Source organism: Rhamphochromis sp. 'chilingali', assembly GCF_963969265.1.
Source record: "Rhamphochromis sp. 'chilingali' genome assembly, chromosome: 5".
Lineage (NCBI taxonomy): Eukaryota > Metazoa > Chordata > Actinopteri > Cichliformes > Cichlidae > Rhamphochromis > Rhamphochromis sp. 'chilingali'.
In genome coordinates this window covers 4327690-4348182 of record NC_137932.1, presented here as the reverse complement: position 1 = coordinate 4348182, position 20493 = coordinate 4327690, and the positions used below count along the sequence as shown (strand labels likewise).

The 20493-nt window shown below is 40.1% G+C and overlaps 1 protein-coding gene across 3 annotated transcripts; it reads left to right on the top strand.

The window, feature by feature from the left end:
• Positions 1 to 3496: 3496 nt before the first annotated feature.
• gpcpd1 (glycerophosphocholine phosphodiesterase 1) lies at positions 3497 to 19219 on the top strand. Of its 3 annotated transcripts, none has more exons than XM_080883884.1 (21): positions 3497 to 3631; positions 4845 to 4987; positions 5300 to 5387; positions 5543 to 5633; positions 5771 to 5855; positions 7082 to 7157; positions 7887 to 7928; positions 8140 to 8263; positions 8493 to 8736; positions 8875 to 9037; positions 9201 to 9330; positions 9517 to 9571; positions 9659 to 9751; positions 9860 to 9934; positions 11291 to 11330; positions 11637 to 11695; positions 11796 to 11861; positions 11947 to 12083; positions 14438 to 14573; positions 14811 to 14971; positions 17906 to 19219. In XM_080883884.1, exons 3-21 carry the CDS (start codon positions 5339 to 5341, stop codon positions 18099 to 18101), a joined length of 2022 nt encoding a protein of 673 aa, XP_080740010.1. In that variant the 5' UTR covers positions 3497 to 3631; positions 4845 to 4987; positions 5300 to 5338; the 3' UTR covers positions 18102 to 19219. The 3 variants fall into 3 exon arrangements, with proteins under 3 accessions (XP_080740010.1, XP_080740011.1, XP_080740009.1); XM_080883885.1 differs by lacking the exon at positions 3497 to 3631 and adding an exon at positions 4619 to 4678; XM_080883883.1 differs by lacking the exon at positions 3497 to 3631 and adding an exon at positions 4628 to 4691.
• Positions 19220 to 20493: the final 1274 nt, after the last annotated feature.

The following is a 20493-nucleotide window of genomic DNA, read 5'->3' as shown; positions in this document are numbered from 1 at the left end:
ACAGATGGTTTGAAAGAGGAGTGAAAGAAGCCATCTATGTCCACTGTGAGCGACCATCTTTTACGACACCAACTCTCTGTCATCTATAATCCAGTTCTGAGATCCCTTCCCAGACGCCTTAACGCCCACTCACATCCTGGGCCGTCTGACCTCAGGAATTCGCATGATAAGGTGGGGCCAGGTTTCACAGTGAACTCACCCGAAACTCTGGCTGATTGGGACCCACGCCCAGTTTCCCACCTTGGCTCAGGCGATTAGAGGATCATCAGGGGGTCCTTTTGTCCCTCTGTGGGGGGTCACTCCCACTAGGTTTATATCTGGGACTCTCCACCATTTGACCTTAGAACTGAAGAAGCTTCTCGGATGAGAGGTGAAACGTCTTCAAGCAACTTAAAGAAGTCCAGACGCTTTTCTTTGCAAGCTCCTTTGACTACGATGACCTGGATGACTGAGAACCTTCACAGACTTTATGTTGAACCCCATTAATATGATTGAGAAAAGGGCCCCAGATTTCGACAAACTTAAAATGAGTGTCAGCCAGACGATAACGAACCTCTTCAATATACAAACATGCAATCATCATGTAGCCAAAACCTAAACAATGGAGGAGATGGTGATTTCCGGGCTCTTTTAGCTCCAATCATGCCAAACATTAAGGCTTTCTGAAGAGGACTTCAGGACGGCTTTAATTTGATGTCATAAATACAGTTATATATATTAAATATCTCTGCCCAGAAACTCCCGAGTGTAGGGCAAGACCAGAAAAGGTGACCAAGGGTTCCTTCCATTGCTTTGCATCTGTCACACAAAGACAAAATAGATGGAAAAATGCTGCCTAGCTTTGTTTTAGAAAAATGCAAACGATGAAGGACCTTGAACTGTATAAGTTGTAGTCTGGCATTAACAGAGCGTTCTTTAATCTTCTTCAACCCATGGGCCCACAAAGCATCCAATATGTCTACTTCCAAGTCCTTAATCCAAGCATCCTTGATGTGGTTTGTAGGTGCAAGTGTAAAAAGTGTAGTAAACTGGCTTATTAGGTGTTTGGAAGTGGGATTTTTAATCAAATAATCATAAAAGTCACTATGAGCAGGGGCCTTATCCAGATGGGCGAAGGAGTGTTTAACAAAATTCCTCATTTGTAAGTATCTAAATAAATGAGCAGAGGGGAGCATAAATTTTGATTGCAACTGAGCAAATGAAGCAAAACAATTGTCGATGTAGAGGTCCTTAATAGTGTGAAGACCTAATTCTGACCGAAGCTTAAACACAGGGTCCATCGAGCCGGGTGAAAAAGAAAGGTTTTCAGTTATGGGAGCAAAAATGGATAGGTCTGGAAGGCACAAAGCACCCCTAACTTGCTTTAGGATCCTAAGAGAATGACCTAGGACAAGACAGTACACAGTTTAGCATTGTCTTGCTGAAATATGCAGAGCTTACCTAAAAGGACTTCATCTAGATCAGAGGTGGGGAACTGCAGGTGTAGGTGTCCGACAGGTTTTAGGTATTTTACAAAATAAATTAAAAACTCTGATTTTTTATGACCACAGAAAATTCTTCCACTTTGTCTCAGTCCATTTTAAATCATCTTTGAGCCAGTGAAGAGAGCAGCATTTCTGAATCATGTTCACATATACAGTAGCATGGCTTCTTCTTCACACAATAGAGCTTTAACCTGCGACTGTGCATGCCACGATGAACTGCGTTCCAAGACAGTGATTTCTGGAAGTGTTTCTGAGCCCATGCTTTGATATTAATGACAGAATTGTCTCTGTTTTTGATTCAAATTTTCACAACTTTATATTTAGGAACATTATTCTGAAATGATTTCTGCACTTTGTAGACAGTTTTCTGCAGACTGGTGAACCTCCGCCCATTTTTACTTGTGAGAAACTTTTTACTCCCAATCATGTTACTGACCTGTTACGAGTTAACCGAGTTACAAAATGTTCCCGAAGCGGATTCTTTGTAGTACCACTTACTTACCCATCCAAACCTTTTAAAAAATGAGCTAACATTTTTCATGACATAGTTTAAACATGTGACATGTTTCCTATGTTTGTTTGTTTTTTAAATTTGGGTTTTACCTTATTTTGAAACACAGAAATGAAGCAGAAATATTGCAAGATTATAAAATTAAAATCCACACTGATTTTTCTGTTGATTTGGCGTCCTTAATAATTCCTAGTGACTGAGCTCCAGTCTTTGGCCTGAAGACTTCTGTTAATGCCTGCTTACAAAACAAAACACATGTAAATGAATAAGCATACAGCACCAGGAAGTATATGGTGATTTGTAACAAGCAGACTGTTGAATGGTGAGAAATACCCTGAAATATTCATTATGCTGCAGTCACTTTATACTCATTATGATTTCTGCTTCCTTTACTCTTTCATCGGGTCTTCGTGAGCTGCACATTTCACTCTCCCTCTCAAACCTCTTTTTGATATAGATAGTCGAGCCATACAATCCCAGTTAGCCCCTCTAAAAGGTTCATGTTTATTTAGTGTCTGCTTTTAAACACAAATGGCTGAAGTATATAAACTGTTTTGTTTTTGTTGTACATAAGTGCTTTACATACACCTTTATCTCTGACTGAATGTCAGGATCTCACTTATAAGGACGCTTTTCGTTCTGACAATATGTTTTCTGATCTGATTGAGACTGCAGCGTTTTCTTACTGTTGCATGGTGTGTTACCTTAATTTGAACACGAGAGGGTGCTTCAGGCTAAATTTTGGCATTGATTATTAAGTCTCGTAGTTAATTGTTCGATGACATGACAAATACGTCTCATACATCCTAATTTGGAAACCAGATCTTCCTTCCTTATATTATAAAAACTTTGTTTGGATCTGGGTGCTGAAAATAACAATAGTGAAACATTTTCACAGTTGTACAAACCTACTTCGCATTTATCATTTAACCCTTGACCCGCTGCAGTAGTTACACCCTTTCCCACATACTCTACAGTAAAATAATAAAAAATGTTTTTGGCTCATCTGCATTGGATCGTATTTATAGTTATTTCAGTAATAGGCTATTAGTGTCTGACCATGTAAGACTTCTAATGTTCATCCAGTCTCAGTGAAGACAACCCTGCTTTAAAATGCATCAGTAGTGGATGGGCGTTTCAGAAATATAATTAACTGCTTTCTACGATTTGTTTTTATAAAAGTTTGCGTTTTAATTATAATGCCCATGCAGTGTTTAAAGTAAGGTTACACTCTCCAGTGCATAAGTCTGAGAGGGTAAGTGAGTTTAAAAGGCCACATCATCTGATCCCTCCCTGTCCCAGACTGCCCAAACAGTGAAAAATGATCATCTGCTCTTGACCCAAGGACGTCGAGAAATGCAAATATGCTATCACACATTTGCATTTCAGTTATGCAATTCACGCTTTCGTGGAAAAGGACTTGCCAAAGACACGACTATTTGTTTCTCTGTGTGTGTGTTTTGGAAATCATTGCCAACTTGTGGGACATCTGTTTTCTCAATAGTCAAGAAGGCGGATTCATGACGCAATTGTCCCAAACGTCTCCTCCTATTTAATATCGGAGCACTTCGTCCTCGTCTAAAAAACAACTCATATTTTCAAAGAAAATGCTCAGGTTTATCGATTTCAGCTGATGGTATGTTGATACTTCTCAACACTTTTTTTTCTATGCGTTGTCATTGTTGTACATATTTTAGTTTGCCGGTGCATTGCAGCAAACTTAAGAAAGTCAGTTGATGTGGCATTGTGGACTTCTCAGAAGCTCCTACGCTTAAGATTTTCTTCAGTGTATTTTTATAAGCTTATATTATTTCTGAGTACATTTGATTGTAAACAGTATTTTAAAAAAAAAAGGGAAAAAAAGACCTTGTGAGAAAAGCGATTTCATGTAAGACATTTATCAGAAATATATTTTACTGCAGTCGACGTGGGCAGGGGTCGAGGTTTTTCTGCCGGCATACCTCATATAATTGCCGTGTTTCTGAAAAGTACGCGAATGCGGCATAGTTGACGCGCCTCAGATCCGGTGCAGAGCGGTATGAACCGGCTTCCCCAAGTAGTCACCGGAAGCCAAATACAAGAAGAGAAAATGATAACAAAATAAAAGTGAATTTTTAATACAATGTCCAAATGTTGTCGATGCAAATGCTAATATTGAAAACATTGCTGATTAGTTTTGAATGTTATTTTCTCTACATTCTGTGTCCCAATACAATAGTCTTAAAGTTTCTTTTCATTTGTCACTGTTTTACAATACGGTGTCTTAAAAAATGCATTTTTTTCATTATAATAAATAAAGGTGAAAATGTTAATCCAGCGGTACACCAAACATGTAAAAAAATGAAAACACAATGATCATGGATCATAAATTTCGTTCTGGTTCTTTTAGCTATCTCACAACCTCAACACAGGTAAAGCCATCATATTGGACAATGAGATGGAAAAAGTACACAACAGGTTTTAGTAGCATATATTAATAAAAAACTTGTATCTTAATTTTGTGTAATCTAAAGAAATGGATATGTATATATCCAGGAGAACTTTACCAAAGTTCTTCTGGATATAATTTCGTTGACGTTCGGTCTGTAGTTTTACTTTTAAAAATATATCCCGGAAGTCGTATGTGACTTCTGGTCATTTGACGCACACGCTTCCGGATGTTTGCTAAATCAGCTAAACAATGGTGAAGCTTTCATGTCAGTCAGTTAATTCTTAGTAAATCAACACTTAGTTGTGTCTTTAGGGGTTTTGCAAGGTTTCTGTCAGAACAGGGTTATATTTTCAGTGAGTGTTTTGTTTTCTCTTGAGATAAAGCTTCCTGTCTATCTGGTGCTTGTTTCTCTGAACAGAGATGGGTGTTGTTGGATCGGCTGTTCAGATTGGCTTTCGCTTAGACCGGGAGCTGTCAGCGGGATAGGCGTAGTGTGTTTTCCGCGGGCTCTCCTTACGCGTGGGTGTCAGGAGCCGATACAGAGCTACCAAGACTTAGAAGGTTAGTCGCTTCTGTTTGTATTCTTCTACTTTTCGGATTTTTAACGATGTTTTTGTGACACAATTTCTGTTAACACATAAGCTAGATTAATGTGCATTTTACCTTGAGTTAACGCGCTAACTGTTGCTAATGAGATAAATTACATTACTATTACTTCTTAGATAATGTAATTTTGATAATGTCGCAAGTTTTTAGCAGACCGTGGCCTCACTTTGAACAGTCCTGTGCTCCGCATGTTTTCTAGCTTAAATTGCATGAGTTGTATCTGTAGTTTAGAATTGCACAAACTAATTCATGGTTATTATCTTACAGCTTGTTTGCGCCACCTATTTGTTTGTTCCCGTGTAAACAATGGAGACCTGTGAGGTGACTTTGGCAATCAGGGGAGAGGCATCCCCAGGTATATCTGATAAACTTGGTGTGACCTTTAACCTATTTTCTCCACGATACTTGTATCAGAAGGCTGATGACTTTGTTTCAGTTTGTAGCCATGCCCCATTCATTTTTTTCTCATAAGGTTTCATCGGGTTCATGGCTTGTTTGGATTTTCCATAGGTGAGGTATTTGCTGTTGTTGGTAGCTGTGAAGCCTTGGGAAGCTGGAGCCACCAAAAAGCTGTGACTCTTCATCCTGTTGGTGGTGATGAGTAAGTTAGACTTTTTTGTGTATATTGTAAATACTTATATACAGGTTGCTCCCCCCCCTTACAGTTTGTGGCCAAGTGTCATTTATAATTACCTTGTCAGAATAAAAAAGTAAGCTGTGTGGGTTTTTTCCCCGTAGATGCATGTGGACTACAACAGTCACTGTGCCTAAAGGTGTTGTTACCCAGTACCGCTATTTCAAAGGCTTCTTTCTAGAGTCCAAGGTGAGCTGCTTTTCATTATTTTATTGTCCCCCATGTGAAAGATTCATTCCCCCGTAGTCATAAAAGAGCCACTGAATAGACTAGACTAGCTATTGTTTGTTTTGAAACAAGTTTTGTGGGTCATTGTGGTGTGCGGGATTCTTTGAGCCTTAGTATTTTTTTCTATTGATGTCATTTTCAAATCCCTGAAGTTCTTCCATATAGCAAAAGTCATTGTAAACCTCAACAGTTTATACCAATTTGTGAGAATAAATATTAGAAAGCATATCAGTTGCCCTGGTTTAAGACGGTATCTACACAAACGCTGTGTGACTGCCTGTACCTCTGTGTTTACATTCTCAGAAACATCTGTCAGTGTTGGTCAGCCACAGACAAACTGCCCAGGTGGCCTCCTCTAATCTAGCAGTGGGCCTTCATTGCACCTCGAAGCCTCGTGTGTGAAAATAGGCATAGAAAACAAACTGAGAGAGCAGAGATCAAAATTCCTTGGAAGGAAAAAACACCCACTGTGCATGCTTTGCTACAGTTTTTGTTGACTTTGTTTAGCCTAAACATAGTGTGTTTTTATGCTTTTTCTAAAGCAGGTGGAGCGCTCTTTGTGTGAGGATGACTTAACCTGATTTCATAATGTGTTTGTACTGTGTTTTCGACAAGATGCTATGTAGATTACAGAGAAATCTCTGCAAGCTCACACTTGATGCCTTACTGGTTTAATTTAAGAACAGCTCCCATTTTATGAAGTATGTTGGGTTTGGTTTTTTTTGTTTCTTTGTTTTTGTTTTGTCGCACTTCAACTCAAGTTATATTATTGTGTTTAAAAAGTCCTAACAGGCAAAAAAAAAAGAAGATTTTAAATAAATGACAAGATGTCTTTAACTAGGTGGTGAATCGACAGCCATTGAGTCTTCTAGGGAGGTTTTCCCTCTAAAAATGTATTGGTATATACATGTTGTTTCTGTTGTGACTATTACTTAGTTAAAAGAAGATAACATAAACAAAGAAATGTTTCCTCCTTTTTTCTTTTTTTTTTTACACGTCACTAACAAATCCACTTTTCAGATTTCAATCCATGGTGGCTGACTGCCCTTTCTGGGGATCGGTGACTATGCTGGCTCTAATTCCTTTCTCACGGTCTGGTCCAAAGACAGCTTTGAGACCAGACTGAAAAGTAGGTTAATGTGTCTGATTTGAAAACCCTAACATTGTACCAAACATTGGAATTGCAGAGTGCAGGTGGTCCCTGTCAAGTGATAGTCAATATGTGGGAGACCCATCATCGCCCCCGCACGATGAGCCCCACAGGTATAGACCAACAGAAAACTGTTCAAGGTTTGGTTGGGTTGGGATTGATTAAGTGTGTCATACTCAACCCCCCTTTAAACCCCCCATTCTCTATTCTAACAGTTACCTGTAAACACCAGTGTAGAGTCTGTTCAGGCTTATCCTACTGAGGGTTTTGTTGTTTTGGATAACACTCACGCCTGAATTGCCATTTCCACCTGGCTGCAGTGTTTCCTCTTTAAACCTTGTCTGCCTGGAGCTTTTTGCCTTTTTGATGCTGTGCGTATGCTTTGGGGAGATATTTGGCGAAAAAGATGTACAATAATCCTGATCCAAGGAGGAGACACTGCAGTGCAGCCGATATTATGATCTGTTACTGTAAAGCTCTCTTTGTTAACAAGCTTGTGTTGTTAAAAAAAAAAAAACTCATTCAAAATGAGCTTGAAATGCTGCTTACGCACCCCACTGATTTCCTTCTTTGACCGCACCTTATCACCTATTCTTATTTTTGTGTGCTATTTTAGTCCTTTAAAAAAGCATTTCCTGCTGCAGTAGGAATTTTTTAGAAGTACTGCGTTCTTTGATTTCTGTTGTTTATTCTAAGTGACAAGTTAAAATAAAATTTAAAATACTATGTTTATTCCAGATCAGTTTGGAAAATTCTCGAATGCTCTGGTTTGATTTGACTTCAACTTTTGTCTCCATGAGATCCCTTTGTCCCATTTTTAATTCTCTTCTCCTTTACTGCAGCAACACACCAGAATATTGATGATGGACAGTTTGGATTTCACAGTAAGTTGGAATTAAAAATGCCAAAAAAAAGCACACAGTAACAAAGTGCAATAACTGCACTTTGTTGTGTGTCATAGATTTTTAATTACATTATAGTTCCTTTCTTCAAATATTATAGCCATCACCAGTTCTGTGGTCAGCATTCATGAGACACAGAGTGGGTGTGAAGTCTGATCACATGCTTTCCTGTCTGTGTCTTCTCTTTCTGCAGATGGGATAAACTGTGTTGACTCTGGGTGGCTGACATGTCAGACAGAAATTCGCTTACGTCTGCACCATTCCAAGAAGGCTCCAGTGTCCATCACTAAGAAAAAATTCAAGAAGTCTCGCTTCAGGTATTGATTACACAGAGGCTAAATTTAAAACCAGCTAGAGAAAGTATCAGGGCACAGATCGTTAATGTGCAGTCGTTACCTGATCGATCTTTCACCTGAGTTCAAGAAGTCCTGCATAAGTATCTATAAACGACAGCTGAAATTATAAGCTTTATCATTCGATGCAAAATGTCTTTACAGTATGTGTTTGAATGTGGTTTTATCTGAACTGTTGTACCTGTTTATGCAGGATCAAGTTGACATTAGAGGGCGTTGAGGAAGAGGAAGACGATGAGGAAGATAACGAGCTCAGTCCTTCATCTTGGCACAAGATGACCACCACTCTGGAAATCAGTATGATTAGTGCCAATGGCTATAAGTCACGCCACTCGCAGCCTGAGTGTGGCTATGCTCTGGAGCCTTCCCAGTGGACTGAGTACAGTATTCACACCATGGACCCAGATAACCTTGAGCTCACATTTGAGTTCTTTGAGGTAATCCTCCTGGGATCACTGTCTCTAATAATTCTGTACATCTGGTAGTTGATGGTGAAAGGAAGGGAAAGCAGCACAGCTGGTATTTATTTAGGTAAATTGAATTGTGTTGTAGTAATCTAGTGTTTTTGTTAACAGGAGGATCTGAGTGAGCATGTAGTCCAGGGGGACATCCATCCAGGACATGTGGGCGCTGCCTGCCTCCTCTCTTCTTCATTTTTGGAGAGTGGCAATGATATTGGAGTAGTCACTCTTCCCATAATGGGACGAGATTCCAGGCAGACCATTGGAAAAGTAAGAGGTAAGTTTTCCCTTTTTTTCCCCCCCTCAAATATTTATTTATGACAAAATGAGATACAAAATCTACATAAATTTATGACCAGCTTGAGCTTCCTTTTACATGTTTGCCAGAACTTATGCATACTGTGAATGTACAAAGATGTTAACTTATTAATTCATTTTAGTGGATTACCTGGTAATCCGACCCATCCAGGGACTGCAGTGTGACATGAGCTCTTCATACACCAAGTACTGGAAAAAGAGAGGTACTTTGGATGTGGGTCACAGGGGAGCAGGCAGCACCCATGCAGCCAAGTGAGTGATGATCTTTAACTACTACCCAACTTAAAATTAAACATTTGCTGCTTTGTGTTTGTCTTCAGATAATATTCAGATTGTTTTCAAGATATGGTTCATCACACATTTTGACATGATGATATAACCAGTGACATCCATCATGGAATATTTTATGTGATCTTGTGGATATTTTGTGTTTAACAGGCACCACAGAATCAGAGAAAACACAATAGCCTCATTTAAAAGTGCTGCTAAGCATGTAAGTCACCAAGAAGATTATTGCATGAGTCAGTACTACTGCCCTGCTATTGCATCTACTAAATTAGTTTTCTTTCTGTATTCACAGGGCGTAGCCTTCGTAGAGTTCGATGTTCACCTCTCCAAGGATGCTGTTCCTATTGTATACCATGACCTGACTTGCTGCATATCCACTAAGAAGGTAAACTATGATTGTAATTGGCTCCTCAGAGCTAATGAGAGAAATTCATAGTAGCACTGCATGATCAGTTTCCCATGTCGTGCTAATATTTTGTCTCACACTCAACAGAAAAATGACAAGAACCTGGAACTCATTGAGGTGCCAGTCAAAGACCTGACATATGACCAGCTGCAGCTTTTGAAGGTAATAATGCTGTTCAAGTTAAATCTGTCTGTCATGATTGTGTCAGCTTAGGAATGTCATCAATCAGACAGCTTGACCTATAATTCCTGAGCTATACCTCTGCACAGAAAGGTAAAAGGTTTCCAAACCATACCTTTCCTAACAGTTATAACAGCTGTAGAACAAAAGAAAGTCTGCAAAACTTCTTACAGATGATGGATGGATGGATGCCTTTCCTCTGCTTCTGTTGTCAACACCAGAATAAAATCAAATGCTCAGTGGAGTAGATCATAGTGAAAAGCTCCTTTTTTTTCTGATGTGTATAGATATTCATAGTATCACATTTGAACCAACACTACATTTACCCACCTGTTTGCCTAAAACGGTAATGGGGGAAAGAGCGAGTTTATAAAAAAAAAAAAAAAAAATCCTATTGATTGCTTTATTGATCATACAAGAAACATCATGGTCCCCTGCACTGATGCAGAGGTCAGATTGTTACCTAACAATCATTTAGCAAGACTGCAGGAAAAAAAAATCTACCAGCTTGAATTTTGGTGGAATTGATTACATTTTACACTCTGATCAGTTTCTTTAAAACTATGAAACTTGGTGAAGGATGTTAATGCAAAAAGTTTTTGGGGCGGGGTTGTTTTTAATTAGTTTATGTATTTTTGGGGCTGAGTTCCTGCCCCAAGTGGAGGAGTTCAAGTATCTCGGGGTCTTGTTCGCGAGTGATGGGAGAAGGGAGCCAGAGATCGACGGACGGATTGGGGCTGCAGCTGCAGTAATGCAGACGCTGCACCGGTCCGTCATGGTGAAGAGGGAGCTGAGTGTAAAAGCGAAGCTCTCAATTTACCGGTCGATCTACGTCCCTACCCTCACCTATGGCCACGAGCTGTGGGTAGTGACCGAAAGAACGAGATCGTGGATACAAGCGGCAGAAATGAGCTTCCTCCGAAGGGTGGCTGGCCTCTCCCTTAGAGATAGAGTGAGAAGTTCGGCCATCCGGGAGGGGCTCAGAGGAGAGCAGCTGCTGCTCCACATCGAAAGGAGCCAGCTGAGGTGGTTCGGGCATCTGACAAGGATGCCCCCTGGGCGCCTCCTGGGTGAGGTGTTCCAGGCATGTCTCACTGGGAAGAGGCCCCGGGGCAGACCCAGGACACGCTGGAGAGATTATATCTCTCGGCTGGCCTGGGAACGCCTTGGTGTTCCCCCGGACAAGCTGGAGGAGGTGGCTGGGGAGAGGGAGGTCTGGGCCTCTTTGCTTAGGCTGCTGCCCCCGCGACCCGGCCTCGGATAAAGCGGATGAAGATGGATGGATGGATGTATTTTTGGTTTGTTTATTTGTTTTTGTTTTTTTGTTTTTTTTTACAGCTGGCTCATGTCACTGCAATGAAAGTAAACGATCACAAAGGTGTGCATTTATTTATTTATTCATTCATTCATTCATTTATTCTTTCAATACTCACATGATCATGCTAAGACCTTGGTTCAAAGAGTAAAATGGCTTGGTTATGAAATTATATTGTCATGTTTATAGAGGTTTTGTTGCATGAGGTGTTTAAGATAAGTTATTTTATTTAAGCAATGATTTGTTGTTTTGTACACTGTAGATGACACTGTTTATCCAAGCTTGTTTTGTACACATCATCTTGTAAAGATTTGTTGAATGTTGGGGATAACTCGTACAATGTAGAGTAATCTGTTTTCGTTTGCTCAGATTTGCTGGATGATGAAGATGAAATTGATGAGCATCAGCCATTCCCCTCGCTCTCACAGGTAAATGACATAATTTGATTGAACCATCTTCATCTCTTCCTCTTAGTCTGATTTTTATGTCCCAGTGTAATAAAGGATTTTGCTCTGTACCTCTCTACAGATCTTCCAAGCTGTTCCTGAAAACGTCGGCTTCAATATCGAGCTCAAGTGGATCTGCCAGATGAAGGTTAATATTCAGAAGTAAAGTCAAAAGTTCAAGACTGTCATTGTCAAAGTAACCTGACGTTGTTGGTGATGCTTTGTATTGACAGGACGGGTCATGGGACGGAAACTTATCATCTTACTTCAACATGAACACCTTTTTGGACATTGTCCTGACAGATGTTCTGCAGAAAGGTGGAAAAAGACGCATCGTGTTCTCCTGTTTTGACCCGGACATCTGCACCATGTGAGTGCAAAAGGATTAAAAGGGGCACATGCTAACACTCATGAGATAAACTCTCTGGTATTCACAAATGGTAAACACTTATATGTGGATGGATAAAGTGTATATTCCAAAAAAAAAAATATATATATATATATAGATAGAGATATATAGATAGATAGAGAGATATATATAGATAGATATCCTTTTCTTATTACGGAGTACACATTATTAATTATTAGATATATATATATATATATATATATATATATATATATATATATATATATATATATATATATATATATATATATATATATATATATATATAAAAAAAAAAAAACACCCAGCACGCCCCTGCGGGCGGTTTATCCTTCAAGCTCGGATCCTCTACCAGAGGCCTGGGAGCTTGAGGGTCCTGCGCAGTATCTTAGCTGTTCCCAGGACTGCGCTCTTCTGGACAGAGATCTCCGATGTTGTTCCCGGGATCTGCTGGAGCCACTCGCCTATCTTGGGAGTCACCGCACCTAGTGCTCCGATTACCACGGGGACCACCGTTACCTTCACCCTCCACATCCTCTCGAGCTCTTCTCTGAGCCCTTGGTATTTCTCCAGCTTCTCGTGTTCCTTCTTCCTGATATTGCTGTCATTCGGAACCGCTACATCGATCACTACAGCCGTCTTCTTCTGTTTGTCTACCACCACTATGTCTGGTTGGTTAGCCACCACCATTTTGTCCGTCTGTATCTGGAAGTCCCACAGGATCTTAGCTCGGTCATTCTCCACCACCCTTGGGGGCATCTCCCATTTTGACCTCGGGACTGCCAGGTTATACTCGGCACAGATGTTCCTGTACACTATGCCGGCCACTTGGTTATGGCGTTCCATGTATGCCTTGCCTGCTAGCATCTTGCACCCTGCTGTTATGTGCTGGATTGTCTCTGGGGCATCTTTACACAGCCTGCACCTGGGGTCTTGCCTGGTGTGATAGACCCCAGCCTCTATGGATCTTGTGCTCAGAGCTTGTTCTTGTGCTGCCATGATTAGTGCCTCTGTGCTGTCTTTCAGTCCAGCTTTGTCCAGCCACTGGTAGGATTTCTGGATATCAGCCACCTCCTCTATCTGCCGGTGGTACATACCGTGCAGGGGCCTGTCCTTCCATGATGGTTCCTCGTCTCCCTCCTCTTTCTTGGGTTTCTGCTGCCTGAGGTATTCACTGAGCACTCGGTCAGTTGGGGCCATCTTCCCAATGTATTCTTGGATGTTCGTTGTCTCATCCTGGACTGTGGTGCTGACACTCACCAGTCCCCGGCCCCCTTCCTTCCGCTTAGCGTACAGCCTCAGGGTGCTGGACTTGGGGTGAAACCCTCCATGCATGGTAAGGAGCTTTCTTGTCTTTATGTCAGTGGCTTCTATCTCCTCCTTTGGCCAGCCTATTACCCCAGCAGGGTACCTGATCACGGGCAGGGCGTACGTGTTGATGGCCCGGATCTTGTTCTTACCGTTCAGCTGACTCCTCAGGACTTGCCTGACCCTCTGCAGGTACTTGGTGGTTGCAGCTTTTCTAGCGGCCTCTTCATGGTTCCCATTCGCCTGCGGGATCCCCAAGTACTTGTAACTGTCCTCTATGTCTGCAATGTTGCCTTCTGGTAGTTCAATCCCCTCAGTTCTGACTACCTTCCCTCTCTTTGTTACCATCCGACTACACTTCTCCAGTCCGAACGACATTCCAATGTCATTGCTGTATAGCCTGGTAGTGTGGATCAGTGAATCGATGTCTCGTTCACTCTTGGCATACAGCTTGATGTCATCCATGTACAGGAGGTGGCTGACAACTGCTCCGTTCCGTAGTCGGTATCCGTAGCCAGTCTTGTTAATGATCTCACTGAGGGGGTTCAGGCCTATGCAGAACAGCAGTGGGGACAGAGCATCTCCTTGGTAGATCCCGCACTTGATGGTGACTTGTGCTATGGGCTTGGAGTTGGCCTCTAGTGTTGTACGCCACATCCCCATTCCCATCTATCTATATATATATATATATATATATATAGATAGATAGATATATATCTCTATATATATATATCGATATTAAAAAAAGATTTTTTTATTTTTTTTTTTTATTTACTTATTTTTTGAAATTCCTCAGACTGTGTTTTTACAAGAGTTGCTTTAAATAAGTTGTTGCTGAAAAATCTCTTTGTTAGGGCACCTTTAGGTAGTTCAGTCTCATAGTAAAGCATGGCTCTGGATGTTTAGCTGCTTGATTCTCCTATTCTCTTACTAGATTGAACTCATGAACAGATGTTGCCCTTCCAGCATTTAGTTATTAATAGGTGCTTTCCAGCAGTTTGTGATATCTGTTTTTGCTTGTCCTTCAGGGTGCGTCATAAGCAGAACAAGTACCCCATCCTCTTCCTCACTCAGGGAATTTCAGAGAAGTATCCTGAGATGATGGACATCCGGTGCCAGTCCACTAAAATTGCCATGAGCTTCGCCCAGAGTGAAAATATTCTGGTGAGATACAACCGTGTGCTTTACTACAATGATTAGTCTTCAGGTTTTTCAGTGTAATGTTCTTTTTATAAGTGCTACTGAATATGTTGTGTATAGTCAGTCATCTCGAATGTTTCAGTCCGAAGGGCTGAGAGTACTTTAGTGATTCATCCTCACCACTTTATGTAAGAAGGTATTTATTTATTTTTTAGGATGGACCGTATTTAATCTAATCTATATATGACTGTCGTTTTCCAGGGAATCAGCGCCCACACAGAAGAGCTGTTAAAGTACCTTAGCTACATTGGGGATGCCCAGTCTAAAGGCTTAGTGGTATTCAGCTGGGGGGATGACAACAATGATCACGAAACCAGAAGGAAGCTGAGAGAGCAGGGAATCGACGGGCTCATCTATGACAGGTAGGCTGAGTTAACCTTGCTTATCTGTGGCTGCCATGTTAATTTATTGTTGCATAGACTATTTCAAGGTTCAAGGTAAGGAGCAATATTGTTGTGTGAATTTCCAGGCCTGTGGGCTCCTCACTTTGTTGTCATTATGTTCTCTTGGAGCTTGTGATTATGTTACTTGTCAGACTTATAGGATTCACATCGTTAGGCTTGCTTTACATGTCAGCCGAGTCACAGTATTTCCTCGGTCCAATTGTCCTCTAATAGGAGACCAGTGAATTCCTTTCCGAGCATTTTGCTTTGTGTTTTATTAAGTTTCAGGAACATTATGTTACTGTTGTGTTGTTTCGGGGCTGACTCATTTGGCAGTGCTCTGCACATAAATGATTAACAGATATGTTATATATCTGTATGTTCACACAGATATACACACGTGACTTGTATTGCAGAGTCTGAGTTTGCATTTAGAGCTGTTTTGGTACATGCTGTGTATGTTATCTACACCTGCCACCTACTAATATCATTAACATTGTCACAGTCTAGGCAGTATAGCTTCAAGATGGCAGTGGCAGTACAATTTACATCTAGTACAATGTTTAATTGATACTAGTTGAAAGTGGAAGCTCCTTTTAATCATCACCTACAAAGGAACAAAATCATTATTTTATCCACTCTACAAATATGCTATCTGTGCTTTGGCACAGAGAATTGTAACTCACTAAATGAGCTACTAACTTCTACAGTAAAGAAACCAACACTGATAATATAGTAAAGTATACACAAAGTATCTGAAACACCTGCTTGTTAAATATCACTTTGTACTCCACACTCTATTGTGTTTCTGCTCTGGCTGAGACTGTAGGGTATTTCAGAGGCCTTTCAGGTTTATCAGGGATTATTGCATTCCAAGGTCCTTTTCTTATTACGGAGTACAATACTGAGCTGCTTTCCGGCTTCTTTTTCAGGTTTACAGAGTTATATAATTCAGTGCCGGGACACATTTTAATTATTTGGTACTGGCGTAGCTTTTGACACAAAAGCTTTGAGTATTCATTGACTAATTTGTGAGTGTAAAATGAATGCACACAATGTGCCAGTGCTGTTACATAAAGCTTGGCTGGAGCTGTAGGCAGGGTGACAGGGTTTTCTCTGGTCTTTAGCAAAGCTGCGTGGTCAGCAGAGCCTGTTTGTTATCAGTTTCAGTTCCGTGTCTGACTGTACAATGACAGTGACTCTACATTCCCGTTAGCACTTTCCCCCAGATTTCTGCAGACCCCTGCAGAAAAGACAACAGCCGCGCACACTCTAGTTTGTGTTTAACACCTGTTTTAACCCATCACAAACCAGTTGACCTCTCCAGGTAGTTGTTGTTATAACTGTGCTTCTTTCTTACAGAATTTCTGAAAGCTTGGTTCCATATTTAGACTCAAGTTCTCCAGATTCCCGTAATGTCTCTCTGGTTTCTGGCTGTGTTTTTGTTTATTTTCCCTCTGAACACTCCTTGGCTTGTTTTTGCCCCTTTAAAAATAAAGCTTGAATGAATCTCACTCATTAAAAGCTGAAAGAACAAAAGGATGTTCTCGACAATGATGCAAGACGGTTGACTTATCATCTTTTCCTTCCATATTCCACTTAATGTTCAGGTAGCAGTGGTTAATGCTTTGCATTTTTCTAAAATGTAATTGTAATAATCAAAGTTGTTTTGATTGGTCAACTGCCATGTTCATCATTTCCTAGTTTCGTTAGCTGAAAGCGGCTTCACTTCCTTTTTAATAATGCCTGTATTGTTTGGGTATGCTTTGAAAGGCCTCCTTATTACATGCTTAATTTTAAACTGTACACGGTGATGTTGAACTTTGAAACAAAGAAGGCAGCAAGAGCAAATGGTTTGTTTGGTGCATGAGACGGCACCTCTGGAGGCGTTGGCTTGTGTATGAACTACTTTAACACCTAGTTTTAATCTTATTCGCGTAGTACTAAAATATGAATGTTGCTTAACACTAAGCCACCTATTAAAGCATGCATACTCACTGTGTAGTTTTAAATAGCTCACAAAGGTACTTTGTCGGGTATAATAGCATTATTCTTCACAAATATGTTCTTTTGTTTGTTTGTTTGTTTGTTTTGCTTTTGCACTTATGGGGCTTGTGGATGGTCTGCCTTTACTACAACTCTCTATGTACAAAAGGGCTGATTGCACTGAACTCTCTGTCTTTATTTTGTGAACCTATTTAACAGCATCTTTCATGAAAGGATGTTAGACTTGCATCGCTCAATATGTGATGTTTTCATTATTATTGGAGTCTCATATCTGACTTCCTTTGAGTGCACATATTTACACAGACATGTCGATAATGATTGTGTCCTACAAAAGGGATCATAGATGCTTTTGTTCGTACTTGACCTAATCTGCTTTGGTTCAGAAAGTGAGCCATCCAGTTTTTAATGCGTGTATTGCCCATTCACAACAACATCTACTTCATATTGGAAGGAATACCTTATAAGCCACTGGTATGTAACATACCCAGCAGGTTCAAAAACAAAAACTGAGGTCTTCAAAGATTAATGGGATCTAAAATGTTTGCAGAAAAAGGCAGCTTCTCACTCACAGAATGGTCACCAGTGCAATCATTTCCCTGACCCAAATGAATGCAACAAATCCTGCTGATTGTATTAATGTGGGTGCATGGAAATAATGAATGTGAATTTCTGTAAAATTATGACTCTTCTTGATGGTTTAGAGAAGAACAGAAGTATTTTCTGTTGCTTGGTGGAGATTATGTGAGGAATAGATAAACTAAAGGTTTGTTAGTACTTTTGTCTGTGGATTGTTCTGTGCCATTGATTGTGTTGGTGCCATCGTACCAGCATGCTCGTGTACTCGATACTGTCACTGATCTAACTGCTAGCATGTCTTTTCTTTTTCTTTTTTCCCCCCACAACTAGTATTGGTGAGGACTCAATAGAACAGCCAAACATCTTCCAGATAGAGGAACAACACTCCCTGCAGGAGGTTATTACAGAGACCCTAAAGAGCTCATCTTGTTCCTGCTACTCGATTCCCTGCTCCTTGGCACCATGCATTGCCTCAAAGGACCGTGGTGGAAACCTCGAGTCAGACTCTGGTCTCAGCTCCTCATAAACATCCCTAAAGATCTACCTTTCTCTGTACTGTTGCTACACAGACAAACTCAAGAGGACCATGGTAGAAATGGGTGACTCTAGAAAGTTTATATCACTAAAACCACTCAGACCACCTTCACTCCACTCCAGTCATTAGCAGGTTTTTGCAGGCTGTCGTTTAGCTTCAGTGAAGTTTTATTATTTACTTTCTGTTGAACACGTGTATGTTTAGCCAAAAAGTGAAAGCAGCCACAAATGCTTTTCGTTTTTCTCTGTCAGACGCCGGCCTGTTTGTATAAGAGCAGTCTGCACAGAGGTTTTCATCATGCTGGAAACGAGGTTAAGCTGACAAATTGTTCATGAGTGGATATTTATGAAGCCAATGTTACATCTGTTCTATCGAATGCAAAATGCATGTGGTGTGGTTCAGGGGTATGTTTTTATGTGCGTGTACCCATGATTTATTGATCCTAAATATCAATAAGTAATTTTGAATTTTTTTTCACACAAATTAGTCAGTTGCTGGGTTTATTTTGCATACCACCGGTTCACTGCGCACAAAAATGTTCCAATTTGATGATGTTTAGAGGTTACCATACCACTCTGATCCTCTTTATGATGCCTTCAAACTCCTGATTATTGACTTGGTAATAAGTAGCCATTATTTTAACTTGGATACAGCACACTGGATGTACTGTTTTGTTTTTTTTATTACTTTTTTCTCCTTTGTACTTGATTTGAGGTTAAATGGGAAACTGTATTTATTTGCAGGGCACATTTATACCACAGCCTTAAAGGGGGAAAATGCTTATGTTTGCCTTTTTATTTGAACATTACCAATACCTCAATCACTGATTAGAATAGACTTGAGTTGAGATGCATACACTTCCATACTGTGTATATATTATTGGAATTCACAACACCAATGATGGTTTTTGGGTGGCGGGCTCATTTCTGGTGGACATTACCCTTTTTAGAAGTGTGTAAATCTGTGTTATCGCACAATTTTTAACCACAAAGACTGATGATTGCTGCATGTATCGTCTGTCTATCTGAACAACTGAAAGAATGAAAAGTGTCTAAGATGTAATATAACTACCAGTTCAATATAAATAAATAAAAAAAACAGATGAATACGATGGTTTCTTTGACTTTTGTTTTTCCAAGAAACTTAATGTTTCACATTTTCATAATAGTCACAGTCTAACTAAGAATTTCCATTTGATCTTTTGATTTTAATGGATCTGCATTTTCATTGTACCAAAGCTGCACTGCAATATGACTGAGTCACTGTTACAAAGCTGTAATCTGTAGTTGAAGTGTTCAGCCAGGTGTAGCCAGTGTGTAATTACCCTTCACTGGTTTTCCCTTGAAAGTTTCTACTGTAGAAGGTGAGTCATAAAAGTCAAACCAGTGGCCTGAACTGTTCACTATCAAAATTAATCAGTAATTGTGTTTCGTAGCAGCTTCACTGTTGCCATATCTTATCTATCTATATCTTGACTGTACACATTGCTTTTAATGTATTTTCTTATTTAAGCCATATTGTTTTATTAGAAACTAGTTTACAATTATGATTCTAGTACGAGTACCTTTTAGAATATTGGTAAACCATGTAAACAATTGCAAAATGCATGAAATTTTTCTTGACGCAAAAACTAAGTTGACTCATGTAGTAATGTCTTTATTGCTTCTGATTTTTAGATTAGATTAGAGTTTTGATTACCAGGTTGCTTGTTACAGATGCAACCAGACTAGTAAAGCAAACATTAAATGCAGATAAGAGAGCTGTTCTTAGTGCAATACATTAAAAGGTCAAAGTAAACAGACTCTTATGAGGTCATGACAAATGCCATTTCCAGGGAGTTGCTCTTTATATGGAGTTAAGTTCAAGACATACTGATACGTTCACTGTTTGTCAATTTTCCACCAACGTCGCCTGGACTCTCCAGACCTCTGCGCAAAAAGACTCAACGAGGACCATAAATACTGAGGATACTTAGATTTTATATCAGTATGGCTGGTTTAACGCCTGTCACTGACTCTGATTTCATCCTGGTACAGCCTCACTGTTATACACAACACTCTCTGATTACCAAACAGGCTGGTGAGAAAACAGGTTCTATTCAAGCACCGCTGTCTGAGTGAGTGGTATTGGGTCACTTACTAGGAAGGCCATGTGACCACACAGAACCCCCTTGCATCATCTCCATCAGTGCTGTTACCATCAGGCTGGCATAATCGAGTCCCCTTGGCTAAGACAAAGGTCAACAGAGGATCGTTTATCCCTCAGCTGTAAATATTTTGAATAATTTTTTTTAATGATGTTATATCCTTGTATTATTACAGACTGATGTTTAACTCTGATGCCCTTTATCAGTGTTTGTGTTACTTGTTTCTATTTAGAGCGG

Bases quoted from the DNA above. Each gene is read 5' to 3' on its own strand.
- gpcpd1 (XM_080883884.1), top strand. From the start codon at position 5,339: ATGGAGACCTGTGAGGTGACTTTGGCAATCAGGGGAGAGGCATCCCCA. The intron at 7,929-8,139 runs GTAAGTTGGAAT...CTCTTTCTGCAG, and splicing joins TGGACAGTTTGGATTTCACA to ATGGGATAAACTGTGTTGAC. The intron at 12,084-14,437 runs GTGAGTGCAAAA...CTTGTCCTTCAG, and splicing joins GACCCGGACATCTGCACCAT to GGTGCGTCATAAGCAGAACA.